At 39.2% G+C, this 21,568-nt stretch overlaps 4 protein-coding genes across 10 annotated transcripts; 2 read left to right on the top strand and 2 right to left on the bottom strand.

Annotated features, from left to right (window-relative positions):
- Window positions 1-391: 391 nt before the first annotated feature.
- LOC126596728 (zinc finger CCCH domain-containing protein 17-like) lies at window positions 392-4,409 on the bottom strand. The gene is made up of 3 exons (XM_050263403.1): window positions 4,075-4,409; window positions 3,143-3,253; window positions 392-2,663 (listed from the first exon to the last, which is right to left on the bottom strand). Exons 1-3 carry the CDS (start codon window positions 4,222-4,224, stop codon window positions 705-707), a joined length of 2,220 nt encoding a protein of 739 aa, XP_050119360.1. The 5' UTR covers window positions 4,225-4,409; the 3' UTR covers window positions 392-704.
- A 1,227-nt stretch (window positions 4,410-5,636) lies between these two features.
- On the bottom strand, window positions 5,637-16,355 carry LOC126596154 (uncharacterized). 7 transcript variants are annotated; one of them, XM_050262644.1, is made up of 8 exons: window positions 16,158-16,355; window positions 14,889-15,008; window positions 14,276-14,351; window positions 8,767-8,902; window positions 7,830-8,459; window positions 6,860-7,334; window positions 6,613-6,694; window positions 5,637-6,004 (listed from the first exon to the last, which is right to left on the bottom strand). In XM_050262644.1, the coding sequence occupies exons 4-8, from the start codon at window positions 8,861-8,863 to the stop codon at window positions 5,801-5,803; spliced, it is 1,488 nt and encodes a 495-aa protein (XP_050118601.1). In that variant the 5' UTR covers window positions 8,864-8,902; window positions 14,276-14,351; window positions 14,889-15,008; window positions 16,158-16,355; the 3' UTR covers window positions 5,637-5,800. The 7 variants fall into 7 exon arrangements, with proteins under 7 accessions (XP_050118601.1, XP_050118602.1, XP_050118600.1 ...); XM_050262645.1 differs by lacking the exon at window positions 16,158-16,355 and adding an exon at window positions 15,502-15,643 and having other exon boundaries at window positions 14,276-14,399; XM_050262643.1 differs by lacking the exon at window positions 16,158-16,355 and adding an exon at window positions 15,502-15,643.
- LOC126596158 (tobamovirus multiplication protein 3-like) lies at window positions 11,211-16,038 on the top strand. Its single transcript, XM_050262650.1, has 11 exons — window positions 11,211-11,587; window positions 11,918-12,008; window positions 12,119-12,171; window positions 12,253-12,345; window positions 12,448-12,519; window positions 13,936-14,008; window positions 14,094-14,139; window positions 14,983-15,046; window positions 15,135-15,188; window positions 15,427-15,504; window positions 15,609-16,038. Exons 1-11 carry the CDS (start codon window positions 11,405-11,407, stop codon window positions 15,699-15,701), a joined length of 900 nt encoding a protein of 299 aa, XP_050118607.1. The 5' UTR covers window positions 11,211-11,404; the 3' UTR covers window positions 15,702-16,038.
- Window positions 16,356-17,516: 1,161 nt separating the features above from the next.
- LOC126596157 (aldo-keto reductase family 4 member C10-like) lies at window positions 17,517-20,927 on the top strand. The gene is made up of 3 exons (XM_050262649.1): window positions 17,517-18,603; window positions 19,521-19,775; window positions 20,486-20,927. Exons 1-3 carry the CDS (start codon window positions 18,037-18,039, stop codon window positions 20,744-20,746), a joined length of 1,083 nt encoding a protein of 360 aa, XP_050118606.1. The 5' UTR covers window positions 17,517-18,036; the 3' UTR covers window positions 20,747-20,927.
- The last annotated feature ends 641 nt before the right edge of the window (window positions 20,928-21,568 follow it).

Raw genomic sequence — 21,568 nt, 5'->3', positions numbered from 1 at the left:
TACTGTTAATCGTCTATAATTTTCAGTGAAGAAGATTCAAAATTCAGTACAAAGGGGATGCACAAGACATGGCAACTTGACTAGCCGGTTAGTTAGACGATTCACAAGATATGAAAACTGTATGCAACATGAGTTGTACCGTCAATAGTCAGATGATACTCAAATACACTAAAACCTCGTAATAATCACTGAAACCCCGTAACATTATGACAGAGTCAGAACGACCACCGTCCAAATCAGCATCCAAATATCATTCCCAACTAACTGACCCAACTCCTGTACGTCAGAACCTAAAAGTATCCTTATTAAAAATGAATTTGTAAGCATCGTATCAACCCATGCAAGGGAACAAACAATAGAAAGATAACTGAAAAGGGGGAGGAAAAGAAAATGAGAGAATAAGAGAGAAATCTTATTGAGACCATCTATTGTTACACAGGCTGCAGCCATGCACTCAAACAAGCACAGCAAAAAATGCCTCAAGCACAAATGGAAAAAAAAAAATCCCACTAAATCAGATTTAAATACAACGAAACTGTTTCGATTAACATAAGAGAGACAAAAAGGCCTGCTAATCCCTACTTCTGTTAAGAAACCAGAGCAGCCATGTTTACTTAATCAGTACGTTTAAAAGTGTCTCCACGCTCTTTGTGGAAGAGCCGTCGATCCTCGTTCCGTTGCCCACCCCCTTCCCCTTTGCCCAATCACGAAAACATGACACCGATCTTCTTAGCAAAGTCATCCCCGTCTTCATCTTCTTCCAGGTATTCCTCTTCGCCCTCTGCATTTTCACCTTCTTCATAATTATAGTCACCCTCATCCCCCTGCTCGTAATCATACTCTCCTTCCCTCTGATCATCACCTTCGATTTCATTTTCCTCATAAATCATCCCCTCTTCAGCCTCGACCTCTCCAACTTCATGTCCTTCTGAAGACTGACCAGGAGCCACATCAACTTTTTCATCTTCAGTTCCAACTGCATCAGCCATTGCAAACTTGGGCTCTTCCTTCGCTGCAGGGGGCAGACTGTTATTCGTCTCTGTAACTGCAGTCTGGGAGTTGCCTTGATTGCTCTCCCTGCTTTCTCTCTGATTATTGCCTCGTTTATCGTGGGCAGAAGATTTCCTGCTCCCAGAAGCTGCTGCTGCTTCAGCTTCTCTCTTCCTCTTCAGAATTTCACTGAGAGGCTTTGGCCCTTCAAATGAAAGATCTCCTACTGCTTGATTATTATTATCCATCACACTTTTCCGTTTTCCAAGGTAAGATTGCTCCTTATTTTCTGCATCTTTCACAACTTTCAGATCTGGAAGACGCTTTGGACGAGAAAAGTCATCACCTCGGTCATCCATTATCTCTCTCCTAACAAGAGGAGCACCAAAATTTCTCCTCTCATTATCGTAGTCCTCTTCCACCCTTCCTTTAATTCTGTCTCGAAGCCTTCCTTGGTGGGAGGATATCTGAGGCCTCCTGGGTGACAATCTACCTTGACTCCTAGCTCTGTCAACTTCCCTTTCTTGATGCAAGTCACTACCATTGACTGGAGAAGACCCGCCTGGAAGCTTTATTCTACCATGAAGACGACTACTTCGGGAGCCCTCATGTGGGGGCAACTGCTGTGAATCCCTAAGAGGACGGTTGTTCCGCTCCTCAACATGACCATCTACTGCATAGTCATGGCTGACGATGGATCTCAGACCGTTTACCCTCCTATGCTTAGATAAACGATGTCGCAGATCTAACTCATCAATGTTCTCCGGACTCTCAGATTTGCGATAACCCCTCCTCTCAAGACGAGCAGGACCCACTAACTGTCTCTCAGATGAAGCCCTGTGCTGGTCCCATGCGTATTGCCCTTGCATGCGATCATAAGGGTCATAGCCTCGTGGGTCACAAAACCTTTCTCGATCGACATCAGCCATTGAAGTGTAATCAACAGGACGGTCCAAATCATATTCGTTCACAGAATTCAAGTTCCTTCCCTCATGACCTCTTGTTCTTCCGAACCGATCTTCACCGTGGTAGTAATCAGAATCTCCGAGCTCATCATCTACAAGAACATCAAATCCAGGGGAAGACTCCCTCAAATGCTCATCAACATCCTTCACATTTTGAAAACCATGATAGTCTGAAACATGAACCTGGGGTAAATGATTGGCCCGACTTGTTGAGCCTCCATTGATAACAGGGGGAACACTTGTTGCCTTGTATCTGAGAGCCTCATCATCCAATGCTTTTGTTGACTGCACATTCCTCTCAATGCTAACTCCATTTCTAATTGGTGCAGTCAGAATTTTTGGAGCAGGTTTAGCTTCAGGAGGCACTCCAACAGACTTTGCAACACTTGCCTTGGGAACCTTCAACTCTTGAATGCACTTTTGAAGGCCACCAAAAGCCTTCTTAAGACGTGAAGGCTCCGTACCATGGGGAGCAGCTGGTGTCTGCAGAAATTTACTACTAGCCATAGGATTTGGTCCGTGCGAAAAGGCACATTTTTCACCCTTTAAACATTGCCCCTTTTGGAAGAAAATACAGGGGACTGCTTGTTTACTCGGGTTATAAGCAGCATGAGTTGCAGGTGTTGTAGGCGTAACCCCAGGATGTGATAGAGGCAAAGAAGGTCCAGCAGAATTTGCAGCTGGGCTTCCTAACAATCCATCAAGAGGCTGTAGAGGAACAATAGATGGTCAGAAACAATGTTAGATAAACGTAGTAAAGGTTTACAGGCAAGAAGGAACATTCTTAGGGGTGGTTTGGGAGTGAGGTGCTTAAAAAAAAAGCTGTGAGGGTTTTAGGTGTTTGGTAAACTGAAAAAAAAAATACTTATTTCGGAAGCTGCTATGAGAATAAGCTGAAATCAAAAGAAAAAGTTGAAGCTGCTATTTGAAGCTTTGGAAAACTGGCTTTTTTTCAAAGCACACGGAGCTACAGTGCTCCTTTAATGAAAAGACCCACTATCAGACTGCTTTTTTTTTTCAAAAGCACTTTTACAAAAAAGTTTACCAAACACTCTCTTGATTTTTTTCACAGCCGCTTATTCTCACAGCAGCTTTTTTTCAAAGCACAGCAATACCAAACCAGCCCTTATACAGGTTTAAACGTGAAACAAATAAATTTGGAAAAATAAAAGAGAGAAAAGACTTACTGGGTGCCGAAACGCGCATTTCAAATTCAAGCAACTGCCATTCAACCAGTACCAGCAATCCCTGGGGTTGACACGAGCGTATTCACTGTGTCTATATTCACATTCACTTCCCTGTCAACAGGAGCATCAATGAGGTTAGCATGGAGGAAATCAAACCAATACTGGTGGTATATTAGTACAGAAACATGCTTTTTGGCTTTACATAAGGACGCTTCAAGTAACAAACTCAGGAATTCACTAGGCCACGTAACGAAGGATAAACACCAAAAACTAAAGTGAAAAAAGACACAGCATACCCTATGAGATAAAGGGCCAGAAGTATATTCCATATTATGTAACAAACTAACTTTTCCTAGCTCAGAATCAAATGTAACAGAGACAATGCAATCAAGCAGGCTACCAAAAAAAACTTAACAAGCCCCAAATTGTGAAAAGGGGTTTAATTTTGAGCTTCAAGCACCATTTTCAAACATAACTTCGCTCGAAATAAAGCTTCTCATAGATCAATTAAATCAGCCCTAAAAGCAAGCTCATCGAGATTCCAAGGCCTCGAAACCATGATTCTGCCATTGAAACTTATCACATACATAATCTAGCAGCAATTTAACATAATTAGCCCTTGGGATGTACAAATAAATCTGAGACAAGGGTTTTTATTATTTTCTTTAAGTACAGGAAAATCAGAATTAACTAAAGGAACATACTTTAATCTAAAGAATTCTTGACATCGAACATATCCAGAAAACCTAATTCCAATCCCCTTCAATTGATATCCAAATTCCATGAAAATTTTAAATCTGAAACTTATAGCCGGAATTGCATCACACTTTCGGCCCATCCCAAAAAGATATTACCAGAAACGAAACCCTAAAACCCTAAAATTGAAAGCAAGAATACCCAGAACAAAATTCAAATCAAAACAGAGGGCAAACCTTTTTGCATGTGAGAGGCGACGCGAGAAAGTAGACGCAATCCGTGTTCCTCTTCAAGGCCTCCTCTTCAGCTGAAGTCTCCGGTTGCTGCGGCGGTTTCTGTTGTAGCTGCTGCTGTGGTTGCGGCTGTGGATGTGCGCCGACTACCATGGCGATTGTTCGGTTGAAACTCCGGCGGATCGTAACGGAATCAGATCGATTCCAAGCGAGGGAGAAAGAAGGGGGAGGGGGAGAGAGAGAGAGAGGCCGATCCAATCTTGAAGAAGAGCCGCCACCAGGATGGGCAAGCTTACAGAGAGAGAGAGATTGAGAGAACGAAGAAGTGTGTGATGATGATGAGGATTTAACGTAAGCGTTTTTTTTTTTTTTTTTTTTTTAATTTATTTAAAATAATAAAATTTGATAATAATGATAATCAATTTATTTAAAATAATAAAGGCTTACAGAGTAAGCCGCTTCTACAAGAGCAAGAAGCTCTAATTTTTCCCATGCCTATAGGCTTACAAAGTAAGCCGCTTCTACAAGAGCAAGAAAATTTGAGCGTGATACTATTAGACACATGAGTTTAATATATCAAATGTATGAGTGTGGTACCATATAAAAATCAAACTTAAAATATTTGATTTTTATATGTAGTTATCACACTTACATGAACTACTATGAATAGTCTGAGAGAAAAATCCCGTAAAGATCTCATTTTCCAATTTCATTTAGATATGTTTACTTACTTGAAATATGTGAAGTTATGAATAGAATTCTTGTACACGAAGAGAACACATGTTTGCTTATTTAGAAGGAGAAAAGTTATTAATTATGAATCAAGGAGGTTAGAAAGAATGAGAACCGAATCTACTCTTTCTCTTAATCAATCTAATTCCGAATAAGTTTTGGATTTCAAACGCTAATGTTAGAGACAAATTTTGTTTTATTTTATATGTATATGTAAATGTGTAGAATATGATGAATACCATACTCATATACTTATAGGAAGTCGGAAATACTGAATGAGATAATTCAAGTACTCATATTAATGAGTGAATTTAAATGCGTTATGTGTATGCTGATTAAATATATCTATGATTATAGAATACGCATTCGAGCCAAGCCAAGTAAACACTCATGTCATTTGTAATCATGTTGGTAAGTGCTTTAGGCGACATAGCGACTTACGTGTTTGCTATTTTGTGACATGGATACATAAGATACTATCAACTTCAACATCCCTAGTTTTTGTTTCGCAAAGTGGTTTTTCTGTCGCATTTTGGAAGACCGGACATCGGTGCCTTTTGGAAGCGGTAAGTCTTAAACTGGCTGTTTACCCCTTCATGGTTCCCGCAAGGGCAGTGCCACTCACACACAATCATTTTTGGTTCTCACACTTGTCTCAATTTTTTATAATAAGATCGAATGAATTGAAGAGTGTGTGAATAACACTGTCATTCTCACAACTGCAATGAAATTACTTTTTTCTTAATCGAATCCAAATTCGTCAAAAAACAAAATGTGAAAGGCCAATATTACCCTTTTTCGGTGCAGTTCAAACTTGATGGTGCAAATTGTAATTTACCCAAAGAACAAATAAATTAAGCAATGTGACAACATTACCCTTCTCTTGCTGATGATACTTACATTTGAGTACTTGCTGACTTTTATTGACCTGAGCCAAATCAAGTGTTTAGGTTTTTACATTAGCATGGACGTACATTTGCAGAAAGTGATTCCAATATCAACAGCACCAACCCCAACACCAAAACGAGGACGGGATGCGACCGGTTTTGCGAATGTACTCTGCTTGATGCTCTGCTTTTGCTGCTTGCCGGTTTCTCTTGGCCTCTGCCGCAGCTCGCTTTTCTTGAGCTTTATGTCTTGCAGCTGCTAACTTATTCATAAGCTTACCATGAGCGCGTCCTCTTATCCTTTCAACCTCGACCTGGAAGCAACGACTGTCTGTTTCAATAAACTGTAAAGGTTCCAAGAGAATGCATAGATTTACAAGTTCAATGTCTTGACGGTTTTCTATGTTTACAAGACGTGTACACTATTTTCAAGTATCCGAGCAAACAAGTAACCAATTAACAAGATATATGTGATAAAGAACTACGTGGCCCGAAAGAACTCAACCTGATACAAGGCTGGCCTGCTGTTCATTTTTTTGGTTGTGACAACAAAGACCTAAAGCTCTCGCACAACACAATGACCACATGTCCACATCGCATTGTGTCATAATGAGCAGGTACTATAGGGTTTTTCGGGAAAACCCGAAGAAGTCCTAGCGAGTGCATTCTTCATTAGGACCCACCCTCTTGCAGTTTAGAATGGTCAGTGTTTATGTTCCAGGTAACATTGGCCAATCTTAAATTTTAGATAATCAGTCCAGCCCGGCTGGCGTAAATTGGATATTGTTTTGACGTCTAACAAGAGTTTGTAAATTACTCTATAGATTTTTTCTCAAAAATAATAAAAAGAGAGAACATATGATATTTGGAACACAGAATGGCTGGCACAACAAGCTTTCTAACAGAAAGCAACTTAAAGTACCTCGATTTTCCTCATCTCAGCTTCTGTTTTCGCTTTCTGATGGTTTTCCCAAGCTTGAATTTTCATCTCTTCACGATTGAACCTGGATAATTGCATGGCCACATGATCACTCCACAATTTGAAAATGCAGCATAAATATCAATGTGTCCCTAAAAATCGAGCATCATTATCTAACAGTCCAGTTACAGTAGTACGAGATGGATACTGTATTAAAAACAAAAAACAAAAGAAGGCGGCATGAACTAACCTAGCCATATACTTGGCTTTCTCAGATTCCTCCCATGCTGCTGCACGTGTCTCAATAACACTTGTACCCGGCTGTTCTTCCAGTACAGTTTTCTGTGACGCGGATGCATCCTTATCCTCCTCTTTGCTAGCCCAAGCAGCGATGTTCATCTTACCCAGCTGCGTCCCAAGAACCATTATCTCTCTCCTAGTTTTCAATTGTAACTCCTTTTCAGACAACTCCTTGTTAGTATTTTGGTCAATCGGAGATGAAGTGGGTGCAGCTCTGCTAGGAGTTGATGGACTTGAATTATTAGGACTGCGAATTGGTGTTGTTGCCCCCACGGGAGTTCCAGTCCTGGAGGGTTCCTGACTAGCTATAGGTGTCATCTCTGTCCCCATGTCTCTCATTGACATCGACCTTGCTGTTGAAGGAGGAGGAATAAATATTGTTGTCCCATGAAAGGCTGTAGAAGAATCATGCTGGCTAAGATTGACTGTGAAATCATATGCAAATTGTGCAGCTAGTTAGTTCCAAGTTGTCGCCTAAAGCTCACCTTGTAAAGTATTGCACACGAAAGTTAATTTACGAGAAGGCAGGAAGATCTGTGAGTGTTATAAACAATTATAAAAGCAGTTTCTTTCTGATAGGCCTCACTTAACAATATGAAATAACACGAGAACAAACACATCGTTCTTCAAATCATTTCCCACACCAGACTCCCTAAAGGACAAGATGGACACCGACTCGGTTCCTATTAGGCATGGATTTCTATAATAAAATGGTATGTATCAAAATGTTGTACTGAAGAGATTGACTGTTAAAATGTTCAAGCGTTGAATGAAATTTCCTACTGAAAGTGTAAAAAAACATTCTAGAACACCGAATTGAGTGAAATTCCTGCTACGCACCAACTTGATTTACAGTGCTGAAAGTCTTATTCGATAAATAAGGATGCAGTCATGAAACAAGAAGAAAACCACATTCTTACTTGCCGACTCTCCGACAGAACTCTCAACCATGAGCACCGATTTGCCATATGAATCGGCAATGGGGTATGGATCAGGCTCCCAACTTACACACTTCTGCCCCCCATTTGCCGTCTTAGGTTGGCTTGTGTCAATTCTTTTCGTATCAGGTTCTTCAAAAATATCTACTTTTTGATCTGGAACTTCAACAACCACCTTTGTGCTACAGCTCGATTGTCCACTCCCATAACCAAAGCTACCCACCTTTTGCAACCCAACCCCTTGCCCACCCTGCATTTGAACCTGTCCCATCTTTGGCCGGTTCCAAGTTGGGCTCGCTATCCACTTCTGCGCATCATCCCATTTGGACGGCGCTGGTTTGGAGAACGGGGCAAGAGGCACCCTTTGTGGGGCACGCTCTGCCTTCTGAAACTCAAACATGGAGGCGGACACACTCATAGCATCGCACCCACTACCATAATCTAAAGAAGGGTCTTCTTGGCTCCTAATTCTTGAATTGACTAATGTGCTATCCTTCAATCGCTGGTCGCTACCCATCTCCGGGCCTAATGAGTCAGCAGCATTCGTAGTCGAGCATTTGGGATGAACACTCACAACATCCACATCTTTGCAGTTATCAGATGCACCACCCCCTGCAAGAATCCAGTCAAACATCGAAAGGGTAAGAACATCAAGAATAAATTTCACTAATTCTGATATGTTGACCACAAAGTATCATTTTTTAAAAGTTTAATTAGGCTCGGCTACAAGCAATGGTTAACTACCTTTGTTTGTTTCTCGAGAAAACTGAGGAAAATTGAAAAGAAAATACGAAATTTGACTGCTTTCTGCTAAACCGGAATCGCCACAGACCCAGTAGCTAGCTTAATTCAAAGACTAAGAAATATAAGATTCAAATAATGACTGATTAATTAAAAAAGGGAAAAATAAAGAGCTAACCAGCTTGATCGTCAAAGTCAGGAGGCTGAGATCTCAGAGTGAATGCAGATTCAGTATCTTCATTCTCCTTCCTCTTCTTCTCTACTCCCAGTAGCATACTCCTCAGCTTCCCTGGGGAAAATCCCCCACCGCCCACCTGCACTTTCAAATCCCCAATAAGCGACCCGATAAACTCAAAAATGGGTCTTTGTTTTTGTACCCAAAAAATGAGAAAGCTAAAAACTTCGAAGCAAATTCGTGAAATTGACGGATAAAGAATGATGGGTTTTGGAGATAAAGACAGAAAATGTTTCGAGTTTTGCACATTAAGTTTGAAAACGATGGAATGTGAGAGGCACCTGAGGCTTTTGGATCCTTTCGTAATCCATGGAAATGTGAGGGTGACAATATCATGCAATTCAACGCGTTGATGTAGAATTTCACTCAACCATTCTCTCTCTCTCTCCCCCTCTCTCTCTCTAGGAGGAAGGAGGAAACGAATGAATGAATGCGTGGGCGAGTGGGTATGCTTTTTGCTTGTTTTGAGGAGCTTGAGAGTTGCAGAGAGAGAGAGAGAGGGTCGTACACAGATTGCAGTGAGTGAGGGAAGGAAGGAAAGTCACGTCGCAGTCGGTCGGTCTCACTTTCGCAGGGACTAATTATGTTGCAGACAACGTAAGGTTTTGGACCCGCTGAAAGCCTGAAAGTAGACCTTTTCGCAGTGGGTGGCGTTTTTCGCTTGTTTTTACTGTTATCTGTTTGTTACTTTTCCTTCCTGTCTCCTCTTTAGACGTGATATTCGATCACCACCCTATCATGTGCTCGGATCTGCGGGTTACGATCTGAATTTGGATATCAAATCCATTTCCCTCCCTCACTTCCCCTTCCCCAACAGGTATGCCGAATCCCCACGCCCCCCCCCCCCCCCCCCCCGAGACCAAGTGTTATGTGGCCTCCATCACAGTAAGTGTATTTTACATACTCTTTAGCTTTACTTTGTATCCATATGATACTTGTTTGTATATATTTGCAGGGGTTTGTGAAGGAGATTTGGATCTAATGTCTACCTTTCTCGGTTCGGAGTTTGACTTTATTTGAGGATATGGTGGCGGCGGTAATTTGGTCTATGCTGCTTCATATGCTTACGGACCTAATTTTGTGTGGATCTCGTATTGTATCTTGAATTGCAACTCTTACTTGAGCATTTTACTTTACCTACTGTTTCTTATGAGAGGCATTTTGGTCTTTCTATCTTGTACTAATTAAGTACATTCGTTTGAAGAAAAAAAATGGAAAAGAAAGAATACAAGACACCAACACAAAGTTTATGATTTGGTGAGATGGTTTATGCATTGAATTAATGTGCAAAACATTCTTCAGATGACAATCACACTAGTACATAGTATGTATGGGGACGACCCTCTTTGGTTATTTTGGACAAGGATGGTCTGCCCTCCCACTTCTGATGCCCTTCCGTGCCCTCTTGTTTGTGTGATCACGGTTAAGCCACGTCAACATTTTATATTACTATTCATTTTTATCTTATGTTGACATGGCTTAACCGTGACCATACAAAATAGGAGGGCACGAAAAAGGCACCGAAAGTGGAAAGGCAGACAATCCTTGTCTGGTTATTTTATGCTTTTGTTTTTGGGTATGTGATACTCAAAATTAATGAGATTCACCGACTTTTTGGACTCATCACATACCTTAAACAATTAGTTTATTTCACACGTGTTTATTCACATATTATCATTACAAAACAGGTCTCTTTTTAATTTTTTTTTAAATTTCACTCCATACCCATATTTTATAGAGGTGGATCCATCACATTACTTTTACATAATTTTTTACACAAATTTTATTTCCTCTATATATTATTTAGGTCTTTCTTTTAAAGTCATGTCTACAAAAAATCACACATATATTTAGGTCTTTCTTTTAAAGTCATGTCTACCAAAAATCACACAATCTCTTATGACCGTTTAATTAAAGCTTTAGTTTCTTTTAGTAGAATCGTATCCGTTCATTTTTTCCACCACAATTGAATATTTTAATGATTTTAGATTTGTCTATTTTTTTACAAGAATAATCCATGAATAATGTTCTAAAAAATAAACGGTTTAGACTATTAGTATACATTAAAAAACAAGCTCCAAAAAAATATGTGTAAAAAAAGCGGTGCAACGAATCCGCCTTACATGTAAATGGATAAGAGTCACAATATGGAGGCGGCAATCCCGCAAGCGTTTACAATTTTCCGCTGTGAATACAACCGGAAGCGTTCGAGAAAAAAGCCCTGCAAGCCCATAAGTGTAAAAAGCCCAACAACCCCAATACCCACACCTCCGCTTCGGGCTCGAATTCTCCTATTTTTGCCGGCCGTTTTGTTATTTCCAATTTCTCCAAGGAAAAAAAAAAAAGAAAAGAAAACACATTGGCGATTGAATTTAAATTGGTTTGGATTTGATTGGTTATTTATTTATTTCTTCTTCGCTTTCTTGCGGGGCGATTCCAAAATCGTTTCTCAATTCTCCAACCTCTTCGGTTTTAGGATTCAGAAAAGCGAGTAATAATTGTGTAATTACGTATTAATATAAGCAATAAATAGGTAAAAAAAAAGTTAAAGAAAAATAAAGTAGGAATTGGTGGCGTTCGGATGGCGCGTGGCAGAGGCGGCGGCGGCGGCGGCGGCGTCGGGGTGGTGGAGTCGGCGGTGATAGCTTACAACCTGGGAGAGGCATCGAGTTGGTGGCACAACATCAATGCCTCCTCTATTTGGCAAGACCGCATATTTCATGCCCTCGCTATTCTCTACGGTCTCGTCGCCGTCGTTGCCCTGGTATGCATCTCAATCTCTATGTATATCTTTATCTATTTCTATATACTATATATATTTGTGTGTGTATATATATATATATATGTATGTATATATCTGTTATCTGTATGTGACAATTTTATTTGTTTAGCTGAATTCTGATTCTTGTTTGCTAAGATTTGTAGTTTTCGTTTGGTTGCTTCGAATTTGAAGGGAAAAAATTCAGCTAGTACTTTGGAGTTGTGTGTGTGTGTTTATGTTTCAATTCTATCATGCACTGTTATTAATTTCAAGATTAATGCAGAGATTTGGTGAAGATTTATATGTTAATTTGGTATTTATATTAAATACTAGGTTCAATTGATTCGGATACAATTGAGAGTGCCGGAGTACGGTTGGACCACACAGAAAGTCTTCCACTTTCTTAATTTCGTTGTCAATGGAGGTTTGTATCTTATTTGTCGCGGCTGGTGCATTTTCGGGATTTTAATTGCGTTCATGATTTGTTTTGTGTGCAAGTGTTTACTTATTTTTCTCCTTTTTCTGTTCATGTAGTTCGATCAGCTGTGTTTGTTTTCCGCCGGCAAGTGCAGAATCTGCATCCGGAGGTTGAATTCTCGTCAGTGCCATTTTCTTAAGTTTAGTTGTTTTTAGTAGATTTTAAGTTATTTTTTGTGTTTTCTTGTCAGATTGTCAAACATATCTTGCTTGATATGCCGAGTCTTGCTTTCTTCACAACCTATGCACTCTTGGTTCTGTTCTGGGCCGAAATTTACTATCAGGTTATATTTCATTTCAAATACTCTTATGTAAATGATTTCTTTTGTGGGAGTGGTGTTGGACTAAGGCGGTTTGATTATGACCCTTATGTGTAAATTGAACAGGCACGTGCTGTTTCTACAGATGGACTGAGGCCAAGCTTCTTGACTATCAATGCTGTGGTTTATGTGATTCAGGTGAAATTTCTTATCCACTGTGTCACTTTAAGTCCCGACAAAAGGGAGCTTTTGGAGTTGGATTCTTCTGCATGGAAGCAAGTCATGGTTTCTGAATAGAGCACAACGTTCATCTTATTTTTCTTTTTGCCATGTTTTTTATTGTTTATTTTGTTCACTTATATGTAGAATTTTTTATTATACAAACAATGCAGTTGAAAGGTTTCTGAAGAAACCTTCCGCATATTTACACAAAATCTCTTTCATGAATATGGTTCCTAAGAACCTTTTTTTGGTGTGTATTGATGAAAAATAGTTGCAACCAGATGTCATTCGAGCAATCAAGACTGATAGATATGTGCAATGGGGTCAAAGGGCTCAGAGAAAGATAAAGTAATTTGGACAAAGTTACTAAGTTTGGAAGGATAAGAGATGTTTAACAGGAGTGGCATGTGAGGGTTTTAGATTTTCTTTATGCTTTAACTTACGGCTGACTGGAAGCACCCAAAGGGGTTTAGCGAGTTTTTTTATTAGATATTTTAAAATGCAAGAAAGTAGATAAAGGTAGCAGGGTGATGATTTTGTTAGGTGTGTGCACAGTTTATGCTTTGGCCTACAATTGACTGGAAGCACCCAAGGGGTGTATGGTTTTGTTAAATGTCATGCTGGCTAGGAATATCGAGATGTAACTCATTTGTGCTGGATAAGGAAAAACTGCTCCTCTGTGCACGTGCGTATTATTTGGAATTTACCTTTCCTCAAGGTCCTTGCTAATGAACTCATTAACTAATTATCTTCACATTATACTAATATTATTCCAAGATGGAAAGGAGATCGAGACCATGCTGTATCTATATTTTCCATAATGGGAAATAAAACTAAAGTTGAAACACTTTCCATTCCTTATATTCTATAACGAAATCATTCCTCTCTCTATCTCTCTCTGACATATTGCAAACGATGATCATCTTCCTCACATCTTTGTGGACACGCACGCACGTATATACATATATCATTTAATCTCCTACTCACCTGTTTGTCTTGCTAAGTTCAGCTTCATCTTTGCCACTCATTATGTCAAATACAGTTTAAAAGAGTTTTCTGCTCATTTCCGCCTATGTATTAATTGGATTGAAACTCTTTGAAAATATATCAAAAATATTGGTCTTGATGAATTCAATAATTCAGATATTATAGTAGAAGTTTGGGGATTGTTTTACTGGATAGTGGAGAGAATGTGTACGGGTACCTATTTAAAGTAGGACAATTGGCTACTTTTTGGATATTCATTGTAGTTGATATGGTACTGATTACGCTTATTGTGGTGCACCTCTGTCTGTGCAGTTCTATGTATATTGCTAGTTAATAATGTGAAGTATCTGGGGAGTTGGGAATGCTACATATAATAGTATTTTTGTTTCGGTTTACTTGTTACAGATTGCTATGTGGCTGATATTGTGGTGGAAGCCTATCCCAGTTCTCTTCATCTTATCTAAGATGTTCTTTGCAGGTATTTTTTTTCAGTAGGTACATATAGTATTTGAAGATTTGTAGTTTATCTCGATAATCTGTTATTCTAAGACATATTCTTGCAGGTGTGTCCTTATTCGCAGCGCTTGGGTTTCTTCTATATGGTGGAAGGTAATTGATCTGCATTTGGTTGTTTGCCGGTTTTTCTGACATGAAACGCTACATTTGCAAAATCACATTGTCCTGTGTACGTCTGAAATAAAAAGGAAATAAAGTGTAACAAAAAGCAAAATTGAAATTCACTTGCCTTCACATAAGTTTACTTGTTGGAATCAAATTCATACTGTGTTTGGCTCTACATGACCAACATCACACGTCAGGACCTTTAAGACACACAGGAGATGTGGCCTAAGTTAAGTAGGTACGATGTTCTTGCCAGCGTTGCGTAGCCCAGAAAAGCAAATAATTCAAACAAATAAGCACTATACTGAGCCTTCACGAACAACTATATTTTCATAAATGCATCATATTTAATGGATTCGTTGAAAGTTGTCATATTGCCTTGTGTTTCTTATGTGTAGCTGCCACTGAATTTAGGTTGTACAGTTGTACTAGAAAAAACAGTTCTACTTCTCCCTCACTCCTTCTCACACCCTCTATACTTTGATTGTTTCTAAATTTTTTGTCCTTTAGGGAGGAGATTTCTTCTCAAATAGTGTTAAGATAGTTTGGCTCTCATGAAGTTTGAATGATTTTTTATGGGCACCTGTAAGATGGGTGAGGGATAAAATGTCTGTGTTGTACCATCCCCTTTATGTGATGGAATGTCATTACTTTCAGAAGATTAGTATCTTGTACATGCTATAGTTAATCTTACTATGTCAAAGTTACGCATAAAGTATTAATTCGGTAGCAGTTACCTTAGCCGTTGCATATGTTCATCTGGGAGAGAATTTGGTAATAACACCAATCCTCTGATTATGGGCAATCTTCTAATGCTTTTGTTTCTGGCAGACTCTTCTTGATGTTGCAGAGATTTCCTGTAGAATCAAAGGGACGACGTAAGAAGCTGCAGGAGGTAAAGACTTGAAAAAGATTGTTTTGAGGACCTCTAAATTCTCATCTGCAGATGTACTCACTTTCCTTCTGTTTTGTGACTTTTACAGGTTGGTTATGTGACAACCATATGTTTTACATGTTTCCTTGTCAGATGTGTAATGGTGAGTGCTTGATTTTTTTTTATGGATTCTACCTACTACTCCTTGAATTGAGAACGTTTGATGTCTTTAAGTTGGTCATAGTTTTAACAATCAAAATCACATAGATGGTACATATCATGTGCGTGCACAAGTATACGACCAAAAATTCCGATTGGATGTTAAAGCCATGGTTGAATTGTATGCATCTGATTTATTGTTTCCTCACTTAAGCTTCCATTATTCTTCTCTTGTGCTACAGATGTGCTTCAATGCATTCGATAAAGCTGCAAACCTTGATGTTTTGAATCACCCGGTTCTAAACTTCATATATTACCTGGTAAGCATCTGGTTTATGTTTTTGGAGTAAGTCTTTTGGTCCATTCATTGGATCTTCAATTCTCGCCTTAAAATTTTCCTTGCGGCCTTGCCCTTTCTTTGCAGTTGGTGGAGATATTGCCTTCTTCTTTGGTCCTTTTCATTTTGAGGAAGTTGCCTCCAAAGCGTGGGATCACACAATATCATCCCATTCGCTGAGAGGATTTAGAAACATCCCGCTGACAGAAACTGAAGAACGGACTTACAAATACGCAACTTTGAAACGCTTATCCACCCAATGGGGAGACGAAATATTGGAAAGAGGCGGAAAAGGTGACGACTATGGGCTTTGAGGAGCAGCTTTATTGGATTCCGAGTGTTGGTTCTTAGCAGGGGGTGGTAGATTTGTTGAAGAGAAACGACCTTTAAGGGATTGTCAAATATGTAAGAATCATGACCTTTTATTTTGATTGTCTTGAATCAGACTTACTGGTGTTGCTCTGTTGTTTTTAACAATCTCAGAAACTTAAAGTCGCAGAATTTCATGTTTCATGAACTCCGGGTCGGTGTTTTCTGGACATTTGTATTTTTGGTGAGATGCAGAAATGTGCATTGTGTGATAGTTTTACATACTTTGAACATAATGATTGTTGCAAAGGATCAGAAGCGTCGTACCTGTTCTGGGACTGCAAGCTTCCTTTCATGGCGTAAACTTGCCGGTCGTCTTCAAAGGTTTATGGATTCTGGCTTGTGGGGGTTGCACCGCAAGCTCTAAGGCGAGAGACGCGATGGGGTTTTGTCATCTGGTTGAACAGAATGGAAACGAAGGCGTTTGGGAAAGTGGATTGGAGTGTTTAGGGTGGTGAAGGTGGATGGTTGACTAAACGATGGGGGGCATTGGTTTCGCCCTCTACTAGTCCACTGGCCTGAATATAAATTGAATGGTAGGTTTTCCCTCTCAATTTGCAAGTAGGTTTTGAATGGTAGTTAATGTCCATCGTGAGGTAAAAAAGATGAGAGTTTCCAATTTAGGGTCCTGTTTAAAGGCACTTAATAAGATTACTGAAACTTGTGGCCCTAAACTCAGGTTACTCGTGGGTTTAACCACATTAGTTAGAGCGACTATGCTGACCCATAGCTTCGGAACTTGGGACGGTTAAGTCATGCTGGCTCATACGTTTTGTTTACCTTCTATGTTCTTCCCATGCTTTTAAGTTTCAATTTTGGTCGGAAATTTCGAGTTTGATTCCTAAAGCTGAAAATTTTCACCCTACGAGTGCTTAATCAGTGAGTTTTCCTTGTAGTTAAACTTACTCCTAATCCTGCTACATCACTCGTCTATCCATCATTACGTTAATGAATGATGAATAAAACCGACCGAAGGCGTAGAGTCAAAGTTGGAGTACAAGACTCCGAACCCAAAAGTGAAACAAGATGCAGTTTGCTTTTACCGTTATATTATGGCACAGCTTTCCTTTTTTTTCCTTAATTGCTACAACTTTCGCAGACAAGATTAGAAAAATATTTTCACGTCGAAACAAAGAGAGATTATAATTATTTCAAATCTGATGAACGTGGGTGTAGGTTGGGTGGTGGGAGGAGGGATTCTAAGGTGGGTGGGTAAAACATTGAATTTTATATCCCTAAACCCCATCTCTCTAAACCTTTTTTCTAATAGGAATGGGGATCTTCTCTGATCCTCTTTGTGAGGATCTGGAAAATTTTAAATTGTGTCGGTTCATCATATATCGTACGGTCAGAAATTATTTTAAATTTTTTATTAAAAATTAAACATAAACAGTAACTGACGAAAACTGACCGCACAATGTAGATGAATTGACACAATTTAAAAAATTTCAAGATCCTCACAAAAATGATTCGGAGATGATTCACATTCCTCCGATAGTAGTTTTATTAGAAAAAGACAATTAATTTAGTATTAATTATATAATTAGAGAGAGAGAGAGCAATGTTTGTCCTTTGCATTTTCATCATGGAATGAGATTGATATTACAGCTAAGCCTTTTGTTTTGTGTTTTGGGGGCTTCCCTTTCCTCTTTCTTTCTCTCTCTCTCTCTCTCTCTCTGTGCTGCCGTTGTTGACCATGACCCTTTGATTGAATATGTTCGTATATACTTCAGCCGACATAGTTGTGGCACGCTTCTATTTGTTTCCAAAGCAAAAGGATTTGGTTGTTAGCTTCAGCATTGGCCTTTTCCTTCTCTTCTTGTCGTGGTGAGCTCTCTTTCAGACCTTTTGACAATTAGATTGTGGGGGAATTTTTGTAGTCAAAGTTGCTATCTTTTTGGACTGGAATTGTTCTTTTGAGTTTCTGCGAGTTGGGTTTATCAGATTTTGATGTTTGTTAATTGGGTTTCTGTTTGATTTGCATACTTTGTTCCCGTTTCTGAGATTTTGGGTTCGTAGTAGTTTGCTTGGAGCTCATATTTCACCTGTTAATATAGTTGAATTGTTGGAATTTCGATTTGATTGCTGCACTCTGGGGAATTTGGATTGCTGGGCTGTTTAGAATCTACCCTTTGAAACTTGAGGGATGAAGGGAAAGTTTGGAACACCAGGAAGTTACTTTGTGTTAAACACAGGGGATATAATTCCTGCCATTGGACTTGGGACATGGCAGAGTGGCGGAGACCTTTGTGTTCAAGCCGTAAAAACGGCGTTATCAGTGGGTTACCGCCATATAGATTGTGCACATCTTTATGGTAATGAGATCGAAGTTGGGGAAGCATTAGCTGAAGCATTTAGGGGTTCACTGAAGAGGGAAGACGTTTTCTTGACTTCTAAGCTCTACTGCACAATGAATTCTCTCAATAAAATTGAGAACTATGTTCGAGATTCTCTTAAGAATCTTGGAGTTTCGTATTTGGATCTATATTTGATGCATTGGCCTGATAGCTCAGCGTTTGGTGATGCTACTGATCCGCCTTCAAAGTCTGGGAGCGAGTATAGGCAATTCTTGAATCGGTTGAAGAAAGCATGGAAAGCTATGGAAGGTCTGGTTGAGATGGGTCTGGTGAGAGCTATTGGGGTCAGCAATTTCAGTGTTTCGCAAATCAAACAATTGCTTAAATTTGCAAAGATTGTACCCGCTGTCAATCAGGTTGGATTTCGTAGATCATTCTTGCTATTTTTAACAGCTCAGCATCAGAATTTGTCCTTTATAAGTAGTTCATATTGTTTGAATGATGCAATGGATTTCCATCTGTTTTTTCCTTTTCTGCTGCTTCTTTGATTACAATGTTGATCCATGGGCCTAATATGTTAGAGTAGACAAGTGATTTAATCTAGTACCATTTTGATGAGGAAATTCATTGGATAAGTTGGCTTTTCAGCAACTATTTTGCTACAATCTAATAGCATGAATGAATCGTCTCATACAATTTCTCCATTTTTTTGGTTCACATAGTAATTTGTAAGTGTTGAACGGTGGAATTCAATGCAATGTGAAGGAACATGCAGTAATATAACAAAATTGCATAACATAACCTGTATTGAAGCAGCCCATTTAGGTCCTACTTGGGTATACATTGTAATGTGAAGTGCAGAAAATCATCATTTGAGTTGTGTTGAGAATTGGCCTACTAGCATAGTCTGGCTCAAAAAAACAAACTTAAAGACTTAATTTTTCCCCTTCTCCGATCATTGAACTTTCTTTGATATGTTAATAAATATTTTCACTGCACTGCATTTGTGCTCCAAAACTAGCTGAACTTGAATCTAATTTTATTGAAAAGAGACTGATTTGTAGGACTAGCTCCTCTCATGACCTTTCTGATTCAATGTTGTCATTGGAAACCAATTATATATCAAACTTGGTGCAGATTGCTCTATGCTATATCACATTTCCCAACTCTTTTCTGGTATAGTGGCTGGATTTCAATGTTCATCTTAGCTAGATTTTAATTATTCTCCCATCATCATTATTTCAATCTAGGTTGTTATGGTTTTGAAGCTGCTCAATCTATGATATTATCACATAATTCAGGTTGCTTAATTGATTTATGATTGAATTTTTAGGTGGAGTTGCACCCCTTTTGGAGGCAAGATGAACTCGTAAAGTTCTGTCGATTGAAAGGTATCCATGTGTCTGCTCACACACCCTTAGGAGTCCCAACTTCTACTCCTGGACCATCTGATAGCAGTTCTGGTGGGGAAGATGAACCTGGAACTCCTCGCATATCATTCAGGAGGTCAAGGTCTGTGCATGGGCCTATGCTGAAAATATCAACAGTTGCAGAGATAGCAGACCGACACAGAAAAACACCTGAGCAGGTACTTTACATTCCACAGTCCTTTTCTCTCTCCATACCATTCATATCATCCAAGCTATGTACCAGAAATGGAGGTACCATTACATAATTTGCATATCCTAGTGATTTCAAGACCCATATCAGAGTAGGCTTCTATAAATTTTCCCAAAGTCTGAAGTTTGCACTATTATCCCTTTGCTATAGGTAGGTTGAACTTGCAAGATTGACTTTGGGAAGATATAAACTAAGACTATAAACCGAAAGGTCTGGAGTGGTTCCCTCATTGAATTAAGACCACAATCATATACTGAATCAACATTAGTTTCTCTTCGGTCTTCTTCACCCCACCAGTAACTTTATGCTATATTTGCTATTGTTAATGTACTAAGGAATGTTATACGTTAAACAGAAACTACACAATAATACTTATTTAAAGAGAGAGATTATACCTGGTGTTGGTAACTTGGTATGCTTGGTCCTCCAGTGATTATGCTATCTTAAGCTAGTCGTGGCACATTTATGTTTAGAAATGAGGTGGGGTCTGTACGTGTTTGGAAGTTATAGTTTCGCTAGTGATTTGCACTACACATGAGCCAGTATTTTGCGATTGGTGTTCTTCAACATTTTACTTTCCATCTTTAGATTCTGCAAGCATGGTTATGATGGGGATGGAAACCACTGTCTTATTCATTTGTGCTTGTGATTTTAGTAACACATTGGTATCGGTTTCAGGTTATTTTGCGTTGGGGGCTGCAAAGAGGAACCAGCATGCTGCCTTGTAGTCTGAAGCCTGATAGGATTAGAAAAAACATAGACATCTTCAGTTGGTCTCTATCAGATGATGAGTGGAACCGCTTGAACCAGATCGAGCCCCAGGTATGCTTGTTTGGAAATGGTCCTTTGAATAATCTTTCGGAGAGTGGGTTTATGTCTGGAAGTGGTCCACTTCAAGCTGTGCATGAGATGGAAGATGACATGGAATGCAATGCCTGATACGCCGATAGATAATAGTATCCTCCTCCTCCTCATACAATGTGCCATTTTTGTTCAAAGAAGTGATCATCTTATATGTGTGCCCATTGTTAGCAAGACTTCTTGTTTGTGGATGCTTAGTAGAAAGTCAGAACAGACATTATCAATTCAAGTGCCAAATATAACTTCTGTTTTCGACAAACATGAGTGATTCAATCTCTTCTTCTTTTATTTTGTTGTTCTTTGACATGTATCTACGAAATCAGATTTCGATGTGTCGTGGTCTTTTGGTCATTCTATGACGTTCTTTCTCTCGTGAATGTAAGCTTTATCTACAGCCATGAGAATATTCATGTAGACAAATTTCTCAAATCACACTCGATCATAATTCATAACTGACACTTGTTCGTCTTGCTCACCAATTTCAACTCCGTCCGTTATTTTCTTGAGGAAGAAAATGGTGTTCTGAATCATCGCCGACGGAATACTTGCAGCCATCATGCTCATGGCGAAAATGAATTGAACATCATGTGTGTGAACGTGAAAGATGCTGCTTACTTTTAGGTTTCTAGTCAAAACTATAAACTCAAATGCAAACGAGATGGAACAAGATTTGGTCCATCTCCGCTACCTTCCTCCTTTCTGACTAACACCAAATTTAATAGACTAAAATTGGTGGTGTTGTAGACTTTTCTTGCACAAATTGATGTCGATGTGAATGGATTTGGGAAAATGCACGATATGCAATTGTCAATCGGCCACGTCCAACAATTTCAACCGTGGACGAATGTTTTTAAGAAAACTAATGAAAATGACTTGAAAACTTTTAGTTTTAACGATAAG

The sequence above is a fragment of the Malus sylvestris genome, chromosome 13 (assembly GCF_916048215.2).
Source record: "Malus sylvestris chromosome 13, drMalSylv7.2, whole genome shotgun sequence".
NCBI classification, from domain to species: domain Eukaryota; kingdom Viridiplantae; phylum Streptophyta; class Magnoliopsida; order Rosales; family Rosaceae; genus Malus; species Malus sylvestris.
This window is presented reverse-complemented; position numbering and strand designations above follow the sequence as displayed.